The 24,109-nt window shown below is 45.1% G+C and overlaps 1 protein-coding gene across 1 annotated transcript; it reads right to left on the reverse strand.

The window, feature by feature from the left end:
* Positions 1–12,328: 12,328 nt before the first annotated feature.
* LOC120838989 lies at positions 12,329–13,809 on the reverse strand. The gene has a single exon (XM_040209163.3). It carries the CDS (start codon positions 13,788–13,790, stop codon positions 12,633–12,635), a length of 1,158 nt encoding a protein of 385 aa, XP_040065097.1. The 5' UTR covers positions 13,791–13,809; the 3' UTR covers positions 12,329–12,632.
* Between the last annotated feature and the right edge of the window lie 10,300 nt (positions 13,810–24,109).

Here is a 24,109-nt window from a genome sequence, read left to right on the forward strand (position 1 = left end):
TAATTGTCATAGAGATCAGTGGACCGGTTCGACTTGTGAACACTGTGGCCAGACCTTAAAGCAAGCATGTCTAGGTTTGGAGAATTTTTTTTGTATGCAATGGGTTATTTTGTTTTATGAACAGTTGCAATGAAAAGAAATCAATTCTTATCACTGAAGACGTTAATAACTTAATTTTTTTGTACTGAATTAACTGAAAGAGCCAATCAGCGCTGCCCTTGTTCATCCCTTAGCCATCACCATCCAATCCCAAGCCAACTGGCCTGCCTGTCGCGCATGCGCACACGAGTCGAACCTCAATACAAGGTTCGCCGAACGTTTCACTAAAAGTTCGAAAAAGTCGAACCTGGTCGAACTCGAACCGCGGCCGGTTCGCGACACCCCTAATTAGATCTCATCTTGTCAACTTCACCTGAACTTTTTTCTTCTGTTACTTTCATGCCGGCTCTTAACGCTTATTTAAACCACTTTTCTGAAAGTTCTTTAGTATTAATTTGGACATTGTTTAAGAGCAAGTTGAACTCCTAACTAATAAACATATACCGCTACGTCACATCCCAATAGTTTTGAATTCCCCTTAGTTCAATAACACCCAAAGAAGACTTTCTAATAAAAAGAAGCGTACATTTCGCGCAGCAAAGTTAACAAATTTTGAAATGAAATAGCTCGAATATCACGAGGAAGCCAATGCTTACAAAGGCACAATCGCGGATGCCAAGTCAGTTTATTTTTCTATCACCTTGCCAGCTCTACTAACCAACAACGCCAAACAGTTCTGTCTGTCTATGCTAGATCGCAAACTCAACGATGAAGTTAACTCAATCGGTCGCTGATTGGCTGCCCTTTTGGTCACGTGATGTGACGTTGCGATTGAGTTTTTCCCTACGGATTCCGATGGAGTTCGAGCTATGCTGGTGAAATAATGAAGTTCGCGGTGACGTCAAAATGTCGTCACGATTGAGTTTGGCGATGGAGATAACTTTGTAGTAGTCGGTCAGCAAAAGTTGCCAAAGTCAATGAAGATGGCGACGTTCAAGCTCGCGGACGGGGCGGACCAAAGCGGACTATTGCTACGTTTTTATGTGTTCGCCGTTCAAGGTTCGTCAGGGACGTAATCGGGGAATACTGCCCGACACTCGCTGGTGCTGAAATTTGCCGTGGAAGCTTTGGCGGCGTCGCGAGGGGCCCCATATGGTGACCGCCGAGCAGCAAGTGTTCTCTTTGAGCGTTGCTGGCGGCACATTTTGCTGCGACGAAGACGTCGCCGTGCGTCGGTGTGCTGCGAGTCGCATTCTTTGGATGCTACAGAGGCGATAATCGATAACCCGGGGCTGGAAATGGGTGGGCTTCGCGCGCCAAGTGAAGACGGAAAGACGACGACCAAGAAGTTCAGCGATGCGAATTCAGCGGTGTTGTCGGTAAGTGCTCAATACACATTTTTCCAATGCGCTTGCACGAGAGCTCTCGGTAGAAAACGGGTGCCTCGTTCACCGTGATGAGTGTCGTGTGACATAGTCGCACGGATTCAAGCTTACTCGTGATTGCATGTGTATCATCCAGATGTCTCGGGCCTCAACATCTGGAAATTGTTCTGCTGCAGCACATTGTGTACGTTTTCATTTTACGATTGCAGGTTCAAACTGGTACAATATCTTGTTCTTTGCTTGTGTTGTCTGAAACGTTTTTGCTGCTTTTCTGCCACACCGGGTAGGGCGCCTCGTCAAGCTGCAAGCCATGCAGCTTGACGTTTGACATTATATGCCCCATCTCCCACCTTTGTATATAAAGGAAAATAAAGAGATTATAAAATCAATTGACACCTCTTTGCTCTGAAGGCATAATTTTGGGTATTGTGCAAGACAAGTGGAATATCTCCACTTTTTTTTTCAACTTTTTTATTATTGCATTTTCAGCCTTTTTGGGATGCTATGCAACTACTATCTCCAAGTAGAGGCTGCATTAGCATATAGAATTTCTATCTAGTCTTGATGTGCTTTTGGACAACTGAAAAGGTTATGAAACATTCGTGTCAGATACCGCCTCACTGTTGTGTGCAGGTGACAGCGACAAATCCCTGAAGCCATGCTTGCACACCAATTCCTCGCAAACCCAATGGATGCTCTGCTATTCTGAGGCCAAGCTTAACAAAAAGCATTGCTTAGGATTCTGTCGTAGAGCAGTGAATAGGATGCTGAAAAGCAGGTTCCGGTGGTTGGAAAGGTGCTAGGCACAGCAACATCATTTGACTTTCTGCACAATGCGGGCTTGTATAGCTCTATTTTGGGGCCTCTCCCTTGAGCCCCAAGAGTCCGACCCCGAGGACGGTGTAAGCTTTGACAGCAGAGGACACGCTGTGCAGTGCTGAAAATCTGAGAGGTGGCCACCTCTGCAAGTATGTGCTGCCTACCAGGGTCTCCCTGCTCAAACTTGAAGCCTGGCAGCTGTTGAGGCTACTTCGAGCTTTGTCTCTCGTCACATGTGAAATATACTTGTGTGTATCCGCTTGCAATGTTTTGTCATACTTTGTAACTTGCCAAATCAAGTAGACACGGTAAGTCCCTTTGGCTGCAGAGTGGTCTACCTAAAAGACAGTTCAAGCGGAGTTTTGGTATGGCACCTAAAAGTGGAAGTTTGTAATAAGGTGATGTTTCTGAAAAAGCTTTTTAACACAATGTTTTTGGCAGGTTAACCTTGCAAAAATGCAAACCGCCTAAGTGAAACGTCGAGGCATTAGAATAGAGCAGGGGTGGCCATGCTTACCCGGCCTAAGAGCCGCAAGCGAAACCACGAAGCTTCTAAGAGCCGTGGGGGGGGGGGGGGGGGGGGGGGGGGGGGGGGGGGGGAGGGACAAATATAAATTTTGTTCAGAGTCTGACTGTATGTATGAGTGCGCAAGGCTGTACGTATATGGGTGCAAGGCTGCTAATCCGCGAGCCGTACTTTATTCTGCCTGAAATCTGAAATCCCTTCTTTCTTTTTCCTGGAGAAACGCGGAAAGGGGTGGGGGGAGGAGGGGGGAGGGGGGGTTCCCTCACGAGGGATCCGCGAGCCGCACTTGGACCAGCGAAGAGCCGCATGCGGCTCGCGAGCCGCGGTTTGGCCACCCCTGGAATAGAGAATAAAAGAGGGCCTCCTCATGGGTGGCATCTTGTTTCCCATTGACTGCATAAGCATTCTGGCTCTTACAGTATATTGTTCCAAGCATAGAGGAAGAAAAGGTGAAGAATTAACTGTGGTTGCTGGTATCTGGATGATTGAACTTGCACCGCCGTTTCACCGTTAATTGTGAAATTTCTGGTTCCCTGTATATGAAATATACATCGACATCTGAAGTCGAGATACGAGTCCCGGCACATAAACAATTGCACCGAGATTTCCTGACCCAAAATTTGTATTCGATGTATGACAATTTTGTCGGGTATGACTAAGGTAGTGCTGCAAACCTTTTTTCCATGCTATACTGAAATCATGACAGACGCAAAATGGTGCGTAGGGAGCATGTTTTATTGTGCATGGAAATTCTGCACCCCCATGAGGGGCAGCGCGAGTGTGGTCAGTGAAGATGACTGCTGGCTATCTGCAGCTGCTTGTCCCTCCACAGCCTGCAAACAAAGTACACGACAAGGGTGAATGTTTATAAAAAAACAAGCATTTTTAAAGACTATGTTACAGAAATTGCATAGAACAAGAGAATCCCAGGGGTGTGGTGAGCAGTAGTGTATGGCATACCACTGCTTTTATCTTCTTTTAGAACTCTCATGCAGTGCTGGAAATATCAAGAATGCGAGACTCCTGAAAGACATTTTGTTTATGCGGGCACCTTCCTAACCAAGGAACTGCTCAGACCAGCAAGCTCATGCTGTGGGTCTTCCAATACAACACGCAACCTATGAAGCAAGCAGCCTTGGGCAATGTGCACCTAGCATGATCCAATTACTTTGCAGCAGACAGGCCTGCTCTGTCCATCACATAAAAAATGGAAAGCGAAAAGTTGGAAATCACTCACTTCGAAACACAAACAAGGTCCACAAATGAAAAGGAGCGAAAACAGAAGAGTCCTGCATTCACTTTCCTTTATGCTATAACTGTCTGTCATAACTGATTCCCAATGACAAGTTAACTGTTGTTCCCGTCAATGTTTTTGGTGCTGTGGAAGTCCAGCTCTTCCGCATCGCATTGAGCAAACAACAAAGACAGAGCCCAAGCTGCTCTGGGTTGGCCTAGAATAATTCATTAGTGCCATATGACACAGGTTTTCTTTCGACGGTTCTCCACACAATGCTTGCCAGCCAATTTTAGACCTTGACTGCACTTCTCTACATCTAGGGCACTCATGCTGTAATGTTGGGTGCCCAGCAGCATGTGCAATGCAAACAGCTGCTCCCGCTGAGTGGGCGAGAGGTCCTAAACAGTGCAGCTGGGGGCAGTTCAGGCCCTCACCATCCAGGGTGGCAGTGTACAGCTGCAGCTGAAAAAGATTAGCACAAGTGACCGATGACCGGAGTAGCAAAATTGCGACAGGCAGCGCTATTGTTCCCAAGCGTGCCGATAGCAAGTGCCAGTCATGTTCCATGTCTCAACGTTGGTGGCTGCCAGAAAATTGAGGGATAAGATAGCTTTCGGAATGCAAGCTTTAGGATGGGCTGCTTTGTGCCGGCCACCACCGTGTGTCGCGATTTTGCTGCTCCGGTCGGTGGTCACTTGTGCTAATCTTTTTCCGCTGCAACTCTACCTGATGACTGGTGCACAGCTGACATGACACAGTTTCAGCAGCATGCATACATGGTTTGCAGGTAATGTCATGTCAGTATAAAAGACAAGACCTTTGAGTACTAAAAAGGGCACCGAGTTGGTGACCACCACTTGGTACATGTCAGATGTGGTTAATGGCAGAGGCTGCTCATATTGCCATGCACGTCTCCGAGCAAGCTTGCCCGTGGCCGAATGGTTATTGTGCTTAGCTTGCACACAAAGGGCTGAGGTATGATGCCTGGCCGTACATGCACCTTTTTGTTATTTCTGTAAATGTTGCATTCTGGTTTAATTCAAGAATCCCATTGCTTGTTCAAAGTCAGAATGTTCTATGCACCAAACTTTCTATGCCGATTGTTCCAGAAGTCCACGCATATACATGAGGGGCTCTGCGTGGCGATAGAGAGAGTCTCGCTCTTGCGCTCGATCGTGCTACTCCGCAGACCTTCGATGCCTGTGATGCTACCTCTTTGTATTTTTGTTTTCGGCACAAGTTTGCCAAATTAAACGTTTAGTTTCTGTTCATTCGTCACCTGACCATCTGTCATTCGTGAAATATTGGTGGATGTGCGGGACATTAACAAAAAGGTGCATGCGCGGCCAGAAATCGAACCTTGGCCCTTTGTGTGGGAACCAAGTACGAGAACCATTCGGTCACGGGCGCGCTTGCTCAGAGACGTGCGGGGAAATATGTGCTAGTGCAAGCTCTTGGGCTAAGCCTAGGCAGAAATTTAAACCGTCAAGTGATGATGACAAAGTTTGTCCAAGTTTGTCCAGTTCAGTATGCAGAAAATATTGCTCTGTGTGGTGGCGAGAACCATCTGCTACTTACTCTCAACTGTGACAGATTGTGATATCTAGCCAAAGGTGGAGGACGTGAATATCTGAGCGCAAAAAATGAAGAGAAGTATACAAAACTGCACGCCGATGATTTTGACGAGTTCGACAGGCAATGCCCAGCCAGGTGCGTCCTGCTTCCACAGCCCTTTGCAGCAAATACTTTTAGAAGTGGACTTTTTATATAAATAGCAGACACCGGTTTTGGAATTGGTGAGCCAGCTTTGTCTTAGTGTCATTCCCTTGTCAATTTCAGGGCAGTGGGTAGATGTGGTGCTGCCGGGAATGTTCGGTGGAAGCAGGTTGCTGTTGGGAAACAGGACCGGAGGCACCGTCTTTTTCCTGACACAGTCTCATTAATTGGATCTGTGTCTTGTCCGACACAAAACTCAAGTAACCATGTGTGGATTGTCTCTGCACCATGTGTACACTTAAGTTTTTGTAAGTCTTGCTGAGGTGTCACCTTGCTAGAAACATCAAAACGGTTGTACCTACAGTCACCTTGGGAGCTACCGACCAGGCACAATATGTTAATGACAGCATCTTCTACATAGTTATGCACAGTGCAGGTCATGTTCACATTTTTGTGCAATTGCTGAGATGGGTACAAAAGCTGTCACTTTGGGCCACTGGAGCCAGCGCAGTTCACCATGATCACAGTGTAGCAAAGCTGCAACCCTACAACATCAATGGCCACCAGCATGAGGCTACCGACGGCACTCATGCATAATACATGTCCTGACACAGGCGCAAACCACGTATTATGGAGATGAATCCAGACTGTTTTTTATACCTACCATTTGGTGGTGGTGGAGCTGCCATCTGTGCTGGGTCCTCACTAGCACCTCTGGCCACAGCAGATGAGTCCTGCATCATCCAATCAAACACAAGTTAACGCACAACAAATTGGCAGCCTTTCTGGTTCCGCGTTGATGTAATGCCCATTGCCTACACTTTAGAATTCAGGTATCGGAGTGCCTCATGCACAGCTCTAGAGAAATTAACTCGTCAGCTTGAGCGCTACGATCCGAGCTTTCAAAGAAACATCACGAGGCAGCACACTCGTGCAAAGTCAATAAGACCAAAAACAACACAGTGTCTGTTTACTACAAGTAGCAAGTTTTAGGGGACCGTTACCGTGTTCTGCGGTGGCCACGGTACGGCTGGTAAGGCTTTAAGCGCGCTGAAAAGCATGCTTCAAAGTTACAGCGCGAGCTCCCAGTAGCAATTTCGCTGCGCACGGCAACGGTACGCTAAAACCACCCATTGAGATGCCATGCACTTACTTACCGACACTGCAGCCGAGATGCCGTGTGGCGACGGACGAGGCGCGTCCGCCCTCGAAATCATGCGCCTTCTTCCGTGTCTTAGCGAGGAACCTTTCTCATATGGGCCAAGATTCTGTCCTACTCCTCGAGTTCAGCGAGGAAACTTGGTTCACGTCCCCCACCAGACTGCTGAGTGGTAATCGCGACGCGAAAAAGCCCGACTTGACAGCAAAAATTCCAAAAGTGAGGCAAATCTTCGTACAGACACACGAGCACTTTACGTGCGACACCCACCGTCGGCCATGACGATTCATCACGATCGCGATGCAGCTCACGCATTGCGATCATCTAAATTGTTTCACTTACGTAAAAAGACATGATTTATGCGACCTAGACTTGACACCGGTAATTATATTTAGATTGTACCGCATTATACATTTTCATAAGTTAAAAATGTTGCTTTTACAAGACCCTTCGATGCGGCGTTGCGCATTTCCCTCTAGGGACATATTTTGGGGACAAATCCCGATGAAGTTTCAACTCAATCGCCACTCTCCGTCGACGTCATCAACGCGCCGCGATGAAGTTCCCTGCCAGTTGAGTTCGCCGCCGATTGAGATTAGGCTCCTCCCACCGGCGACGTCACGATGAAGTTTCTTCATCGCTTTTTCCAGCATAGACAGAGGAGTGCGATTAACGGCAACAAAAGACACCACACGTACTGTCTCCATTAAGTTTATAAAATGAACCTGTTTTTTTCCGATGACTGTACAAATGTTTTTAGTTCTATTTTTCTTTTCTTTTTTTTTTTTTAACTTAACCTCAACTTCAACAACGTGCTTTCCCGCTTATGTAGCCCATCTTAATTCAAACAAGTGTATAAAAATACCCTGCTCCGCAGGAGTCGACGAAATTAAATTCAAATTTTTACTTCGATGATACTATCTAAATTATTTGAGCAGTCACTTACTCTAGGCTGTTTACCTGACGATTGGAAGGCGGGTAAAGTGGTGCCTGTACATAAAACTGGTGATAATCATTCTCCCCTCAATTACCGTCCCATTTCCATAACAAACATTCTGTGTAAAATGCTTGAGCATATTACTTTTTTCTCACCTCGTTTAGCACCTAATCGTTTTCGTGTGAAACCCAGCTACTTACCTTCAGTAATGACCTTCACCTTATTCTTATCGTGTTTCTGAGGTGTATTGTATTTTCCTTGATTTGGCTAAAGCTTTCGATGAAGTGTCACATAAGTGACATAACCTACTACTCCATAAGCTCAGCGAACTTAATATTGATCAGGATGTACTTTAATGGATTCGTATTTTGAATAATACTTCTTTAAAGGGACACTGACACCCCCCAAAAATGTTTTTTTATTTTTTGCCAGACGCTTCATTATGGTGTCAGAGGACTACCCAATTAATATTTTGCAACATAGTAACGTATTTTTTTAATAAAGCCAAAAGACGCAACTGCTCGAAACCGAAACCGAAACCCGACGGAGGTCGGAGAAGTGGAGAGAAGAGATTGGGTGGCGGAAGTCACGTGGCTACACCCGACCGCGCGCTTTTCTTTTTTTCTCCTCTCCGGTAGCAGACGACACGACATGTGGCGTGCGATTCTTTTGCAGTTATGTTTGTTCCGCTCGTTGTTCTGTACTCCAAGATGAGTTGTTTTGTACATTGAGGAGTTGGAGATGAGTAGTGAGTGCCCGTGCTGAATTTCCATGATCGACTCCAAAAAGAATACACCCAAGATGTTGCGTGAAGAGCTGGCTCGACATGTCCTGCATCCGAAAAAAAGTGGCATTCTGCGACAGAGTTTCCGAAAGATCAACGGTATCGGAACCAATGACTGGCTGCAATTCCTGTAGAACATATACGGGCACCTCGGAAAGCGGACGCTACCTGATTTATATGTTCCTTGCATTTTGTGGAAAGTGATTACATTGAGTTCGCAGGTGTCAAAACGGAAATCCCATACCATTTAATTCAGCGAAGTATCGTCCACAACATTTGTTTGTTATTTTGTTGTTTGTTTCCTCAGTGATGATTGTAAAAAAAAGAAAAAGATATGTAAACAACAAAAAATTCTGAAAAAAAAAAATGTTTTCCGGGGAATTGAACCCGTTCCTACCGCGTGTGAAGCGGACGTCTTTCCCACTGAGCTACTGGGGTATTTTTTTTTTTTTTCTTTATTGCATGGTAGTTACAAAAACATTCATGTCATTCTAACAGCACTGCACAGCTTTTTTGCACAGCGTATTAAAAATCACGCATTTCGAGGAGTGATTTTAAAATACTAGTCCACTCCGGCTCAGGTTCACAGTTCAGATACACACTCTGTACTTGTTTTACAAGGTTGAAGAAATATATCCGCACTTCTTTTGCGTCGAGGTCAGCATGTCGAACAGCCATACGTGATCTCCAAATGCTGCACAAAGCTAACAACATAATCATGTCATAAGGGACTTCATTATCATTATCCACTCTAAGGAAACGTATCCCTGTTGGGGTAACAGGTAATTCTTTCTTTAGAGTGCGTTGGAGGACATCCCAGAAAAATACCGCGTCCCAACAAAAAATAAACACATGTTCAATAGTCTCAGGTTTTTTACATAGAAGGCAATTTACCGACCATGGCACATAGATCCCTCTTTCTTTAAGCCAAACCTTAACTGGCAAGGTATTCGTGTGTAATTTATAAAAAAAAGTCTTAACAGCCGCGGGAACACACATCCTTTTTACACGTCTAAGCACATCGTGGCCATGTTGGGACACACCTCGATACAAGGGCATAGGGAAAACACTCACAACTAAATCGCGATAGAGCGCTTTTTTACTGACATCACAAAGGTAATTCAAAGAAAAACGTGCTGTCAGAAACCCCATCGTGTCAACAACTTCTTTCAAAAAACCAGTGATTCTTGTTGGCTCGCCGCCATGAGAAGAAACAAGAAAAGATGGCAAATGTGGTGACACTTTTGTTTGAATCAGAGTGCGAATGAACGGGTGCTCCTGGTCTCTCAAAAAAAAGAAGCGCGACACAAGTTGCTTGACAAAAAGGTGGGAAAGCCCCACGCCACCGTTACAAACGCGATGAAAAAGATTGTCTCGTCTCATCGGCTCATACTTCGAGTTCCAAATAAACGTGGCGAAAATTCGATGAAATTTTTGAACATTGGTTCGCGCACAATGGATGACCTGAAGAACATACCAGAGCTTCGCAATCAGAAAAACGTTACAAACAGTCGCTCGGGCAAAAATGGACAGCTCGCGTTGCTTCCAACGAGAAGCACGCCTGTCCAGGTCGATAGCGACACCCGACCAGTACGTTTGGCTATTCCGGAAACTTTGCAATGGCACCCCGAGGTACTTGCACGGCACTGTGTCCCAGCATACACCCTCAAATTCTGAGGGTGTAGTGGCCCAAGCACCATGCCAGAAACCACGGCACTTTTCCCAGTTTATAACAGCACCAGTAGCGTGGCAAAACCTTTTAGCCAAAGTTATGACTTCGGTAACACTTTCTTTGTCCCTACAAAAAACAGCAATGTCATCGGCGTAACTCATTATTTTGACTTCTGCATTATAAAATTGGAAACCTCGGACGCGTTGACTATTTTTTACGCTTAAACAGAAAAGCTCTAAATACAAATCAAACAAAAGGGGAGACATAGGGCAACCTTGTCGTACCGACTCTCGTACGTTAATAACAGAACTGAGCTCTTTGTTCACTATAAGCCTTGTTGTACAGTCCTTATAGGCCATCTTTACACCTTTTAGGATGGCGTCACCAACATTGACATGACTCAAAACATCAAAGAGTACATCATGGCTAACACGGTCGAATGCCTTATCTAGATCTATCTGTAGCACTGCAACCTGCGTGGTGCTGTCACTGCAGGCCTCCAGGACGCTACGAGCCACATGCACATTTGTCAAGATAGTCCTCCCCTGTATCCCACACGTTTGATGCTCGCTTATTATCTCACATGCGACACCTTGAAGACGACGCGCCAGAATTTTCGCGAAAATCTTGTAATCGGTATTGCATAGCGTTATTGGGCGATAACCGGTGACGCTGCGCAGTTTCACGGGGTCATCAGATTTCGGTATCAGGACAGTGTAGGCACGAGAAAACGAAAAGGGCAAACATTCTCTTTCATAGGCAGTATGTATGACGTTCAAAAAAACACTAGCTATTAGGCTCTTAAAGTTCTTGTAAAATTCTGCGCCCAATCCATCCGGTCCCGGCGTCTTAGAGTTCGGCAGGTCGTCGATTGCGCGCTCCACTTCTTGGATCGTAATTTCTTGCTCAAGCTCTTCGCGTTCATCATTGGATAGCCTTGGCAGTTTTTCTAAAAGCTGGGCATAAATGTCCGTATGACACCCTTGCGTTTTGTTAGCAAAAAGCTGTGCGTAATGCTCGAGGAAGGCCTGTGCTATTTTCTCGGGATCCGTAGTAATCATTTGCTTGAATTCAATTTCGGCTATTTCGTTCCGAAGTGCGTAACGCTTCTCGTCTGCCAAGGCACGCTTAGTGGGCTGCTCGCCCATTGTGTATTTTTCTGCACGGGCGCGCACTACTGCACCACGATAGCGCTCGCGGTGGAGCTGATCTAATTTTTCTCTGACATACTCGACGTCTTTTACCCCATTACCGGGTCTTTCGCACTCTGCTTTACATAGCTCTATCAAGTCCTTGTTTAAACTGCGTTCCTCACACCGGGCGTTGTACGAAAGAATTGATGACCTCTCAATGGCGATTGCCTTAATTTCTTGTTTTGCCAGTTCCCATTTCTCGAAAATGTCCACTCCCGGCTCTTTAAAAGCATCTTTCAAAAACTGTTCTACATTTTTTAGAAAGACGTTGTCTTTCAGAAGCTTTATGTTTAGTTTCCATAAGTTCCAATTAAACTTTTTCTTTTCAGGTGCTCTGTCGCCTATCGTCGCGATAACCAGACTGTGGTCTGAGAAAAAGACTGGAGTGACACGGTACCTTCCTAAATGTTCTGCTAGAGGGGCAGAAACATACACCCTGTCCAAACGCGCACTGGACGACGCTTGAAAATGGGTAAAGCGCATTTCCTTCTTCGCGTTTTTTACAGTGCCCACATCAATCAGGTCATAATCCTCCAACATTTCGCCCAAAAGTAGTTCACTCTTATCAGCGTTCCGTCTTATTGGCGATCTATCCAACTGTCGTACAACACAATTAAAGTCACCCACAAGGACTAGAGCTCTATCGCAATCAAGATACCGACGTAAACCGCCGAAAAATAAAACGCGGTCAGTGGTCACATTTGGGGCGTAAATGCAAATAAGCCTGAATTGATTTGACGTTAGCACAAAATCACACATAATGAAACGTCCTTCAGTGTCCGTTGTAACGCATAACTGCGACAACGGTACCGACTTTTTCAGAAGCAGGAAACACCCTGCCGAATGACCAACTGCATGCGTCACACAGATTTCGTAGTTAGGCATAAAAGGCCTGACTGCTTCCTCTACCTGTTCCGCCTCAGCCAATTTAGTTTCTTGCAACGCCAAGAAATCGGGTTGCTCTTTCGACAATAATCGCTGTATTTGGTACTGCTTTTTTCTAGTGCATAAACCACGAACATTCAGCGTTGCAACTGTAATGGCTGATTGGGACTCACAAATCATGCGCTGTGCTTCGGTGCAGACACTAAAAACCTAAGCAGTCAGGGTCCAAGTTGTCTTGATGCAGCAATCTTAAACACCAGGAAACCAGGCAAAGAACGCCTTACTTGCTTTCCCTGCGCCGACGTTCCTCTTTAGGATCGTTGGGCGCGGGCTGGTAACGCCCCTTCTTCGTGCGTTCCATCCAGGGGTGTAGTTGGCGTGCTCCGTTTCCTGCTGTCGTATCGTCATCGAAGGCTCGCTTAGTTGACTCGCTGGTGTCGTCCATATCTGAAGGTCCGTTGGTGCTTGCGTCGTTCGATTCCTTGTCTGCTCCGGCATCAGAGGGTTTCACGTCGGCACCGCTGGGAGGTGCGCCTTCCGGTTGACCTCCGTTCTCTCTCGTTGCCCCCAAGGAGCTGCTTCCTTCACTCTTGCGTTCTTTGGCAGGGGTTGAAACTTCTGGCGCCAAGCCCTGGATAGTACGCTCCGCTTCCTCGGCATCCATGGCGTGGTCATTGGTCTCGGCCTCGGCCGGCCCGGCCCCGCTGGCCACCCTGGCGTACGACCTGACACATTCGGTGCCATAATGCCCGAAGCGAAAACACTCCGAGCACTTCGGCGCCCTGCATTCTCGTCGAATATGACCTGTGCGCTTACAGCGTAAGCACAAGGGCGCCCGACCAGGGATCACAACAAGTACGTTACCACCTTGGATCCGAAGCTGGTGTGGCATGGTATCGGCCGTGCCGCCTTCGTTCAGTGTCATCCGCGCACACCTTGTCGTTGATTCGATACCTTGGAAGCCTTCAACATTCCACTTCTCCCGGCTCACTTCCAGGACCTTGCCATACGGCTCCAATTCCTTACGCACAACGTCGTCCGGCACATCATACGGGATCCAGTGGAGACGAAGCCGTACCTCCGTGATGCTGGGATCCACGACGAGGCACCGAAGACCCTTCACCTGCAGTTCCTTGGCGTCCACGAGTCGTCTCTTTGCTTCTGCCGTTCGAAGGGTAGCCATCCAAACATGATTCATTTGGTACGCACCAAGTGCTGCGATGTCGCCGAGTACGCCGCACCTGGCCATCTCTTGTCGAAAATCCTGGATACGGTAGGGGCGCCCTTTCAAATCGCAATGCAGAAGCACCGATGTTTCACTCGTAATTCCTGTAGGCATCTGTGGTAAAACAATTTTATAGTCATCGTTCGTCGATTCACCGGAGTGATTAGAACCGCGGCCAGCAAGGGCCGTTGCAGACGCTTCCACGGAGCTCATGTTTCGAACGTCTTGCACGTTCGGCGCGCGCGCTCGATCCCGCCACGGAGGCAGGCCAGCTACTGGGGTATCTCTTTTCTGGCGGATCTCTTTCCTTAGTAATAATTCAGCCGGTAAACTGTAAGTTGGAAAGTTTGCTGTCGATTTTTTTTATAGCAAAAGCACTCCCGGGTCGAAGTCGGGAAGCACCACGCTTTGGGGACATTCGCACCTAGTAAAGAAATCGTACGCATGCATATTCACTTCGAAGTAGACACGTCGTGCTTGACGTTTGCGCGAGCGATGTCTTCAGCCACGAGAAGGGAGCGACGGCTCGGCGACGTCTTCGTGCAAATCGGCTTGGTGGCCGGGCGTGTCGTACGGGATGAATACCAATTCTTTTGATCAGTCCCAAATTTCTCTTTTAACGGTAGACAGAATTCGCCGGTACCGCGAACGACAGTTCTGAAATAGAGGTCCCACGCCCGTCGTCCGCTGCCATCGCCGTCCCCGCGAGTCCCACGATACGCGAAACGACGAACGCACAGAATGCTTCCGGTTGTCTGTGGAACTTTTTTTTTCAATCATCAAATTTACAGCTTTTTAGAAGCCACAAAAAATGGGTTTCATATTTTTTTTCTATTTTTAATATTGAGTGTGTGCCTTCAGTGACCCACGACTTTGATTAAATTTGGTGGTCGCATCGATACCTTAGAAAACGGCCCGTGACCGCGAAAAACAGAGTGAGCGAGACTCGAACCGGCCAGTTCTTGATCGGCGGTTTTCGGGCGGAAAGAAACCGAATTTCGAGCCGCAAATTCTGTTCTGGGTAGTTGAGCTCTCATATGTCACGTACAACTAAAAACCTCGGCGAGCATAAATACCCTGTCAGTGTCCCTTTAAGTCTAGCTCTCGTGACGTCAGGTGTCCCTCAAGGCTCGGTTTTAGGTCCCCTGCTCTTCCTTATTTTTATCAACGACTTACCTTCATGCGTTTCGTCCTCTATTAGTTTATTTGCAGATGATAACGTTCTTTACCGTGAAATGACCAACACCTATGATGTTGCTATTCTTCAGTCAGACCTTGATTGTATTTCTAATTGGTGTAACAAATGGAATATGCAGCTTAACATCAACAAATGTAAAGTAGTGACTGTTTCTCGACTTAACTCGCACCCTTCTTCCTGCTATCTTAACAGTGTTTTGTTGCAGCGTGCATCATCGTATAAGTACTTAGGAATCCATATCCCATCGAACTTATCTTAGGAGCCTCATATTCGCTACATAACTAGCAATGCTAACCGCATGCTTGGCTTCCTCAAACGTAATTTTCGATCTGTACCTATGTCTCTCAAGCTACTACTTTGTAAAACCCTTGTCCGCCTTAAATTAGAATACGCCTCTTCTATTTGGGATCGCAGCACTGACTTACCCTGTTCGCTATATTCTTACGAATTATCACCGCACTGCAAGCGCAGCATCCGTGAAATCTTTTTTTAGCCTACCTAACCTTTCCACACGTCGTGAGCTATCCCGTCTTTGTCTGTTTCATAAAATTTATTATCACAATCCTCGTCATAAATTACTGACTCCTCCCTCATATGTCTCGCCACGCGTCGATCACCAACACAAAATTGGTCTACCTGTTTGTACAACCACAACTTCTTTATAATTCGTTCATCCCCCCCCCCCCCCCCCCCCAAGAAAAGAAGAAAAAAAAAAACAATTACGTGGAACCACCTTCCATTGTCAGTTGTCTGTGTAACAGATGCCATTAAAGGGATACTGAACCGAAATTCGGATTTCGCAAAGTAAGGCTGCAGAAGTGTTGAACCGGACGCTACGAACTCCAAAACATCACTTGTACATCTATATCTCAAACGGATGGCCGTACTTTTGAAAAAGAAGGGCACGATTAAGCGAGTTCTTTGACGTAACGGTCCTCCGGGAGAATTTGAGAATAAGGAGAAGCGGCCTCGCTTCTCTCCTCCTTGCTTCGGTTCACCAGCTTGACGGGATGTAGCGAGGAGGAGAGAGAATGGGAATCGTGACGTTCCTTGTCTCGTCGGCCTCGTCGGCCGGGTTCAGTCGCGCACTTCTTTCCCGAAAAATACGGCGATCCGTTAGATATATCGCCGTATGAGTCAAATTTTTTGGTTTTTGCAGCTTCCCGCCTATCCGCCTGGCCTTGTTTAGTGAGCTCGAAATTTCGGTTCAGTATTAAGGGGCCCTGCAACGACTCTTTGACTGGTTTTTAATTTGCACCGAACGTGAGCGCGCTGAACGTAGTAACTCAAAGAAACTTTTCTTTTCTAGAATTTCGCTTTATTTAGAAGTTATAGGCAAATTAAAATTACAAAGACAAGCAAAACATAACCCCCTTCACGACGCCCTCGGACGTGGCTTGAGTGCCGTGAACTAGAGAAGGGGTATGGTGTGTTCAGCGAGCGCTCACGGCTGCCGCGCTCTGTGTCGACGGCTCCAGAGAACGCCACTAAAGCATGTGCTGATAGGCTGGATGAAGCGGGAGGCCAGGGTGGCTGGCATTGTATTTGCTGCGCGATTAAACACTTATTTGGCATGACACTTCATTGGCCACAAACGACAGCCAACACGGGGTAAAGATCAGTTCAGAACGGGAGCCACTTCGCGCTGCCGTATACCGCCAAACGGCCAAACCGCAAGCCAAACCTGCTCGCCGAAGGCCTTCAGAACGCTCGGAACCGGTCGGATCCTCTAGCCCATACGACCGCAGCGCTGCCGCGCACATCCGGGACCTTTCTACGCTCGCCGCTCGTTGGTGCCTGGTCCTACTACCCCTTTTTAGTATGCGCCACCTTTTCCACCGCTTGGTGGCGGGTATATCGATGGGTCATTTCTTGTTTCCGTACTTTATAAACTGCATGTGTTTCTTTTCTGATCTAAAATACTGAACAAAAACTACTTTCATAAATAATTGAAACGGTTCGCGCCATTTATATCTTGTATTTCGACTACAAAAAATATTTTAGCGGCTCTGATTAGTAATAAAGCCAGGACCAAAAACGTCACGATGTCGTCACATATCGCGCGCTTTCGGCACCGACCGTGCCATGAGTAATATGTTATCTGCATACACCAGTCCTGGTATTACCTGTATTAAATTTCTGCCTCCTTCAATATAACTCACGCCAAAACCTAATTTTCTCTGCTCTAATTTCGCTTCCATTTAGTTTGGGGCCAAACAACGATACAAAAATATAGCAAAACTACTGCTAACCCAAAAGAGGGTTCTTCGAATTATCGCAAATGTACCCTTCTTGCACCCCTCTCGGGAGCTCTTTCTTACACATAACGTCATTCCTATTGACCACTTGTACCAATTTCGTCTGCTGGTGATGTGTAATATGGCATTAAAACATAATATTTCATTCCTTTTCGCACTGCCGGGCTTAGCAAAACTAGGCCATAAATATGTCACACGTCATGGCGAAATTTTGAGCGTTTCAATACGCCGTACGAATTACGGCTTTACATCATTAAAATACGCATTACCATCTTTACCTAATAAACTGGAAGCCAATGGTATCAGCATCTATGGGACATCAAATCGGATGTTGGCAAAAATCATATTACAGACAACATAATTTTTACCTTTAGTGCCTGGAGTTTTTGTATCTGTGGTGAAACTTGTTTCTACTTTAAAAATATTTGTTTTGATGCATTCAAGCTGAGTGCAACAATGTGAATTCTCGTGATTGTGTTTTAGTGCCCATTTTTGTGTTTGTTTTCGTTGTGTTTATGATGCTGCTTTCCCGCCAAAGTGTGTTAGGGCGCCAGGACCTCGTCAAGCTGCAACCGCAGCTTTTTGTCCTGACGTCCTCCCTTTGTGTACCAACCAGAATGGGAAATAAAATACATTATTATTATTATTATTATTATTTTTGTGTTTTGTATTATATAGGGATTTTAACAGTTTTCTTGCGACCTTTTCAGGTACGACACGACATTCTTTCATGACTTTCGAAAATGTTGTAACGGCCTCCGCTTTCCTTCCGCCTATGATAGAATCAGATCTCTCTTCATTGTTATTCAGTTTCAAACCATCAAAATCACCAGGCATCGACGGCATTCGAGTTACTGATCTTCGTAGAAATGATGAGGTTATTAAGCATGTACTACTTCATATGTTGAACGGCTTTATTACGAGTTGCATTATTCCAGACGAACTAAAGACCGCTATAGTACGGCCCTTGTTCAAAGGCGGCGCAGGGAGTAAGATTGAAAATTACCGCCCAATTTCTATTTTGCCAATTATTGCACAACTTCTTGAAAAACATGTATTCCATACTATGACATCATTTCTAGATTTACATGATGTAATTGCACCGAGTCAGTTTGGTTTTGTTCAAGGAAGGGGAACCCAGCCATTGCTTGAAGATTTTGCCGATTTATTATTTTCTGGTTTTGAAAAACATCTTGTTTGCTGTGCTCTCTTTTTAGATATATCTAAAGCTTTTGATACCGTTAGCCATTCAATCCTTCTGAAGAAGCTTTATAGCTACGGATTTCGTGGTCCGTTTTTCTCTTTTCTTTCAAACTACCTATCAGATCGCTCACAACTTGTAATTGCAGCTGGGGCACGGAGCCCGCGAACAACATTAAGGGCAGGCGTACCACAAGGCTCAATCCTATCTCCTCTCCTATTTAATTTGTTTGTTAATGACATTTCTACTTTTCTTTCCCAAGCCAAACTTTATCAATGCGCGGATGATACTGTAATTGTTACTCGACATATTAACTTCGAAGATGCTGCCCGCTCACTGCAATGCGCTGCGACTGTAGTCATGGATTGCTTTCAACGAAATCTTCTGGACGTTAACGTAAACAAGACTAAGCTTATTTGTTTTCATAATCCTCTTAAATATGTGTGTCTTGATTTCCCTTTCTTTTTACACAACTCAAACTGTGTATCTTGCAAGTGTGTTCCTTTAGTATATGTTGAATCTGTAAAGTACTTAGGAATCTTGTTTGACTGCGGTTTAACTTGGAATGCTCAACTCACGTCCCTCTGTAAAAAATTAAGGAGTACTTGTTGTCTGCTATATAATACAAAATCACTTATGCCTCTCTCAGTTCGCAGACTAGTCACCCATGCTCTTGCATATAGTGTGTTACAATATGGCGTTACGGTGTTTGGAAACTGTTCCGGCTTCTGGCATGAGAAAATTGACTGCATTTTAAAAAATATTTTGAAAAGTGTTTCTTACGGCATGCAACTTCCCGATGGTACTGATCTCTTTCAACATTTACAATTTCCCTGCCTCCGAACACTTTTTATTCAAACTGTTATCTTACGATACTTTTGGACAGATCAATTCAAAAGAAAAAACGTTGTTCTTCGTTCTCTTCGTTTTCAAGAGACTTTCGAGATACCTTTCGCCCGAACAAGATATGGACGGTGTACACGCGAATTTTACGTGCCTGAACTCTTTAATAATCTGCCTTCTGAAATTCTACAAGCGAATTCACTGCGTCAACTAAAGAGAATGCTGAGATTTCACCTACTGGGATGAGATGTCGCCTAGCGTGTGCATATTTTGTTAGTATCAGTGTGTATGTGCCTAATTACTGATTCAGTTTTGTACATCCTAAAGTTTTTCAGTTTGTTTTACTGATGTGTGTGTGACGAACTTTACACTGCTTTTCGTGGACATATCAGTTGTTTTTTTGTAATTTTTTGGGCGGCATCACACAAGCCATTTGTTGGCTTTGATTGCCCCCGCACTCTTGTTTGCTTTCATGAATGTGTCCTGAATACAAGCTATTATTATTATTATTATTATTATTATTATTATTATTATACCGAGAGCAGTCGTTCTTTTCAGCTGCTCTCAGTATTTATCATCAGAAATCAGTTTTTAAAGCTCTTTTACTCCGCTTCAAGCTGTCCGAGACACAACCGCAAGCACTGGGTCCTTCGCAGCAGGTGAAGTGAATCCGGACCTGGTCAGAACTGTAGTTTTTGGCCTCGGCTGCCAGGGCAGATTTCCGCCTTATTACCTTGCAGAGCTTTGTGTTCGTCCAAAGCCAGCTGTCCAGCAAGACCATCTTCGCGGTGAGCTAGTCGATTTCTCGTTTATCTGCAGGAGCCTTCTGAGCAGAGACTAAACTCGTGCAGATCATGGCTTCAGCTGTGGAATGCGCTAAGTGCAGCAAAGAAATTCGGAACGTTGGCAAACACCTGGTTTGTGCTACCTGCAAGAACGCTTTCCATATTACTAAAAACTGCGCAGGCGTTTCTGAATCAACGTTTACCGCCATGAGTCAAATGAAGAGAGACAATTGGATTTGCAGGTCTTGTCGCAATAATGAGAGCCTCTCAGTTCCGAGCCCAGCGCATTCCAGTGCACCAAATCCATCAAAGGAAACTTTAAGGGAAGAACTAACATCCATGAACGCAAAACTTGAAGCCTTACTCTCCCTGAAACAGAGCGTCGACTCCTTGGAAGTGCTCCCCGCCAAGCTTGACGAACTCCTCGCCCTGGGGCCTATTGTTGAGTGCCTCCAGACGACAGTGAAAGACGTCCAAACATCGATTGGTGACTTCTCTGCAAAATATAACTCTCTTTTAACGCTAGCAACAGCAAATAATCAAACGGTGAAAGCCCTCCAGGCCGAGGTTTCGGATCTCCAAGCCAAGGTACAGTCCCAAGCAACAGAGATCCTAAAAATACGTACTGAGCAAAATGACAGCGAACAGTACTCGCGTCTTGCTAACATGGAACTGCGCGGGCTGCCGACCTCTCCGGGAGAAAATCTCTCGCGAGTAAGCTGTCGCTTGCTAAGACATTCCAGTGTTCAGACATTCAGGAAGTACATCGCTTGCCAGGCAGGCGCGACGGGATTGCACCAGTCCTAATCCGATTCTCTTCAGTCAGTCTGAAGGAAGCCTGGATGGTTGAGCGTGGTGCCCTTCGTTTGCTGAGTCAAACAGGGGGCATCCGACGGCTTTACTTCAATGATAACCTGACCCGAGCGAACAAGGAGCTGTTTTGGCTAGCAAGACAGAAAGGCAAGACTCAGGGCTACAAATTCGTAAGGGTGAAAAGGGGAAAAATATTTGCCAAGAAGAGTGAGGGTTCTGACCTCATTCGTATCAACCAGATAACGGACATTGACAGCATTGTATGGGCCCCTAATGAATTTTGCTCGAAAGTCAGATATTTTCTTAATTTTTTTGAAGATTCTCTAGACTCATCCTGCACAGTAGTTCATGTTAATATCAGGAGCCTTCGAAAGCATTGGAATGAATTAAAAGTAATATGTAGTGATATCAACACTTCAATTGACGTTTTTGTTCTTCCCGAAATTAATATTGCAGCAGAAATGACACGTCAGTTTTCTATGCCAGGCTATAACAGTGCATTTACCACTCGGCCATGTGGCAGAGGGGGTAGGATTGCAGTCTATGTTCGTGACAACTGGTCCATCAATAACCTAACGGTTACATTCAATCACGCCGAATGTGTTACGGTCAATATCACAAATGAACTTAGCTCTATATGTTTTTTTTAGCAATATATAGGCCTCCATCAGAACACGCGTACGCGATTTTTTGGATGAACTAGATGGTGCTCTTCGGCAGTTGTCCACTTACGATCAATTATGCATTCTCGGCGATTTTAACATTGACATTTTGACCCCTTCAAAGTCTTCAGTATGCACTTACCTCAACACCCTCTCTGGTAACGGGATTAGGAGCTTGATAAATGCTCCGACCCGTGAAGAAATTCTTTCGGGTCGGTTGGTCGTCTCATGTATAGACCATATCAATCTCCGAACTTGTTCGCAAAGAGTCCAGTTAATAATTATCACACAGAAACTTGCGGATCATTACTTTATTTCATGTCGGTGGCCCAATGTTAACCCTTCCCCTCAAAATAGCTTACTGGGCACTAGAACATCTGTTATTGACACCGCTAAATTTGATCGTCTTGTTTCTTCCTGCGACTGGAAGGGGTTTCTTCAATCAGTTAGTTCCACGGACATATACCAAAAGTTCGCTCATGTCATTAATATGTTTTACGTTCCCTCAAGAAAAGAAATCTGCGTTAAAAGACGTCGGACTAATCACTACTGGTTGAATGCAGACATTTTGGCGGCAATAGCGGAAAAGAATAACTTGTGGGCTCGATATAGGCGTTCGCCTAGTAATACTCTACTTAAATCGAACTATCAAATTTGTAGAAACATGGTAAATGCTATGATTCGCTCGGAAAAGCGAAAGTATTTTCATAAAAAATTTTCAGAGTCTCGCTCGAACATGACACAGACTTGGCTTCTCGTCAATAAGTTTCGTGGCAACCCTTCTACAAGTTCTGTTGATAACGTTTTGAAAAAAAAACTTCGGTCTAAATCTTTCAACTGTTGTAAGAGATTTCAACAGTTTTTTTGCAACGTTTTCTGGTAAAAGCAGAGATTCTTTCATCACTTTCGACAATGTCGTCACAGCTTCTGCTTTTCTTCCACCGCTCAATGATGTCGACCTGCACTCGTTCCTGTTTAGTTTCAAGTCCTCCAAATCTGCAGGCATTGACGGCATCCGAGTTTCCTATCTCCGCAGAAATTATGAGGTTATCAAGCATGTATTGCTTCATATGTTGAATGGCTTTATTGCGAGTTGCGTTCTTCCAGATGAACTCAAAACCGCTATTGTAAGGCCCTTATACAAAGGAGGTGGAGCGAATAAGATTGAAAATTACCGCCCAATTTCTATATTACCAATTATTGTTCAAATCCTAGAAAAGAAAAACACATATTCCAAGTTATGTCATCCTTTCTAGACGTGCATAATGTCCTCTCACCAAGTCAGTTTAGTTTTATTCGGGGAAAAGGAACTCAACCTCTGCTGGAAGACTTTTCTGATTTACTCTTTTCCGGTTTTTAAAGAAATCTTGTTAGCTGTGCCCTTTTTCTTGACGTACAGTAAAACCTCGTTATAACAAAGTTGAAGGAGCGATCGTAATTATTTCGTTATAACCATTAGTTTGTTATAGCCAATGTCCATTTCTTCCCTATAAGCAAGCAAGGGGAATTATGATTGCTTTGTTATATCCATTAGTTTGTTATATCCCATTTTGTTATAACGAGGTTTTACTGTATCGAAGGCGTTTGATACGGTCAGCCATTCAGTCCTCTTGAGAAAGCTGTATAGCTACGGCTTGCGTGGCCCGTTTTTTTCTTTTCTGTCCAATTACCTTTTAAATCGCTCACAGCTTGTAATTGCAGCTGAGTCCCGCAGTCCGCAGGGGTGCCCCAGGGCTCAATTTTGTCTCCACTTCTATTTAATCTGTTTGTTAATGATATTTCAACATTTCTCTCTGAAGCCAAGCTTTATCAATATGCGGACGATACCGTAATAGTCACTCGACATCTTAATTTCGAAAATGCCGCCCGCTCACTACAGTGTGCTGCGACTACAGTCATGGACTGGTTTCAGCGAAACCTTATGGACGTTAACGTAAATAAGACTAAACTTATCTGCTTCCATAATCCCCTTAAATACGTGCGTCTGGATTTCCCTTTTGTTTTACATCACTCAAAATGTGTACCATGCAAGTGTGTTTCATTGGAATATGTTGAATCTGTCAAGTACCTTGGAATTTTATTTGACTGCGGCCTAACTTGGAGTGCTCAATTCGTGTCACTTTGTGCAAAGCTAAGGAGTGTAAGTTGTGGAATTCTTAAAGATCTATCAGTGAGACGGTGGACTTTAGCATCAGAAGGTCTATGTGACCGTTGGGTTTAATGGTAAAAAAGAACAACACCCTCATCTTCCTCTTTCTAAAGTCTCGATCAGTACTTCAATTCCTCGTGCCTTCTTCTTTCTTCTCTTCGACTTCCTCAACATCCTCCCAAGCAAGCAAAGCTGAATGGATTTCAAGTAGATGCAGCTTTTGAACTGGTCTTCGATAAATGTTTCCATCTTTGCCTCTAACGAGACATGCTCTAACACACCCATCTGTTCCAGCGTAGACTTCTGTAACTCGGGCGAGCTTCCAAAAATATCTTGGACATTTTTTGTCCTCTAACAGGACTACGTCATCAACTTTCATTTGGACATTTGGGTACTGATGAGCCGATCGCAGTTGCAGGATATACTCTTTACTCCACCGATTCCAAAAGTGGTCCATAATCAGTTGTCTATACATCAGCCTCCGAGTGGATTCCCTGTGAGTCATGGACTTGGGAAGCTAAGACATAGCCTCCTCTATACGGAGGAGCCATAGCCTCCGTATAGAGGAGGCTATGGCTGAGAGTATGAGCCGACTTCCGGAAGAACAATGAGGCTTTGTCCAA

The sequence above is a fragment of the Ixodes scapularis genome, unplaced genomic scaffold (genome assembly GCF_016920785.2).
Source record: "Ixodes scapularis isolate PalLabHiFi unplaced genomic scaffold, ASM1692078v2 PGA_scaffold1__304_contigs__length_218370807, whole genome shotgun sequence".
NCBI classification, from domain to species: domain Eukaryota; kingdom Metazoa; phylum Arthropoda; class Arachnida; order Ixodida; family Ixodidae; genus Ixodes; species Ixodes scapularis.

Excerpts from the sequence above, each read along its gene's own strand:
- LOC120838989 (XM_040209163.3), bottom strand. The coding sequence starts at position 13,790 with ATGAGCTCCGTGGAAGCGTCTGCAACGGCCCTTGCTGGCCGCGGTTCT.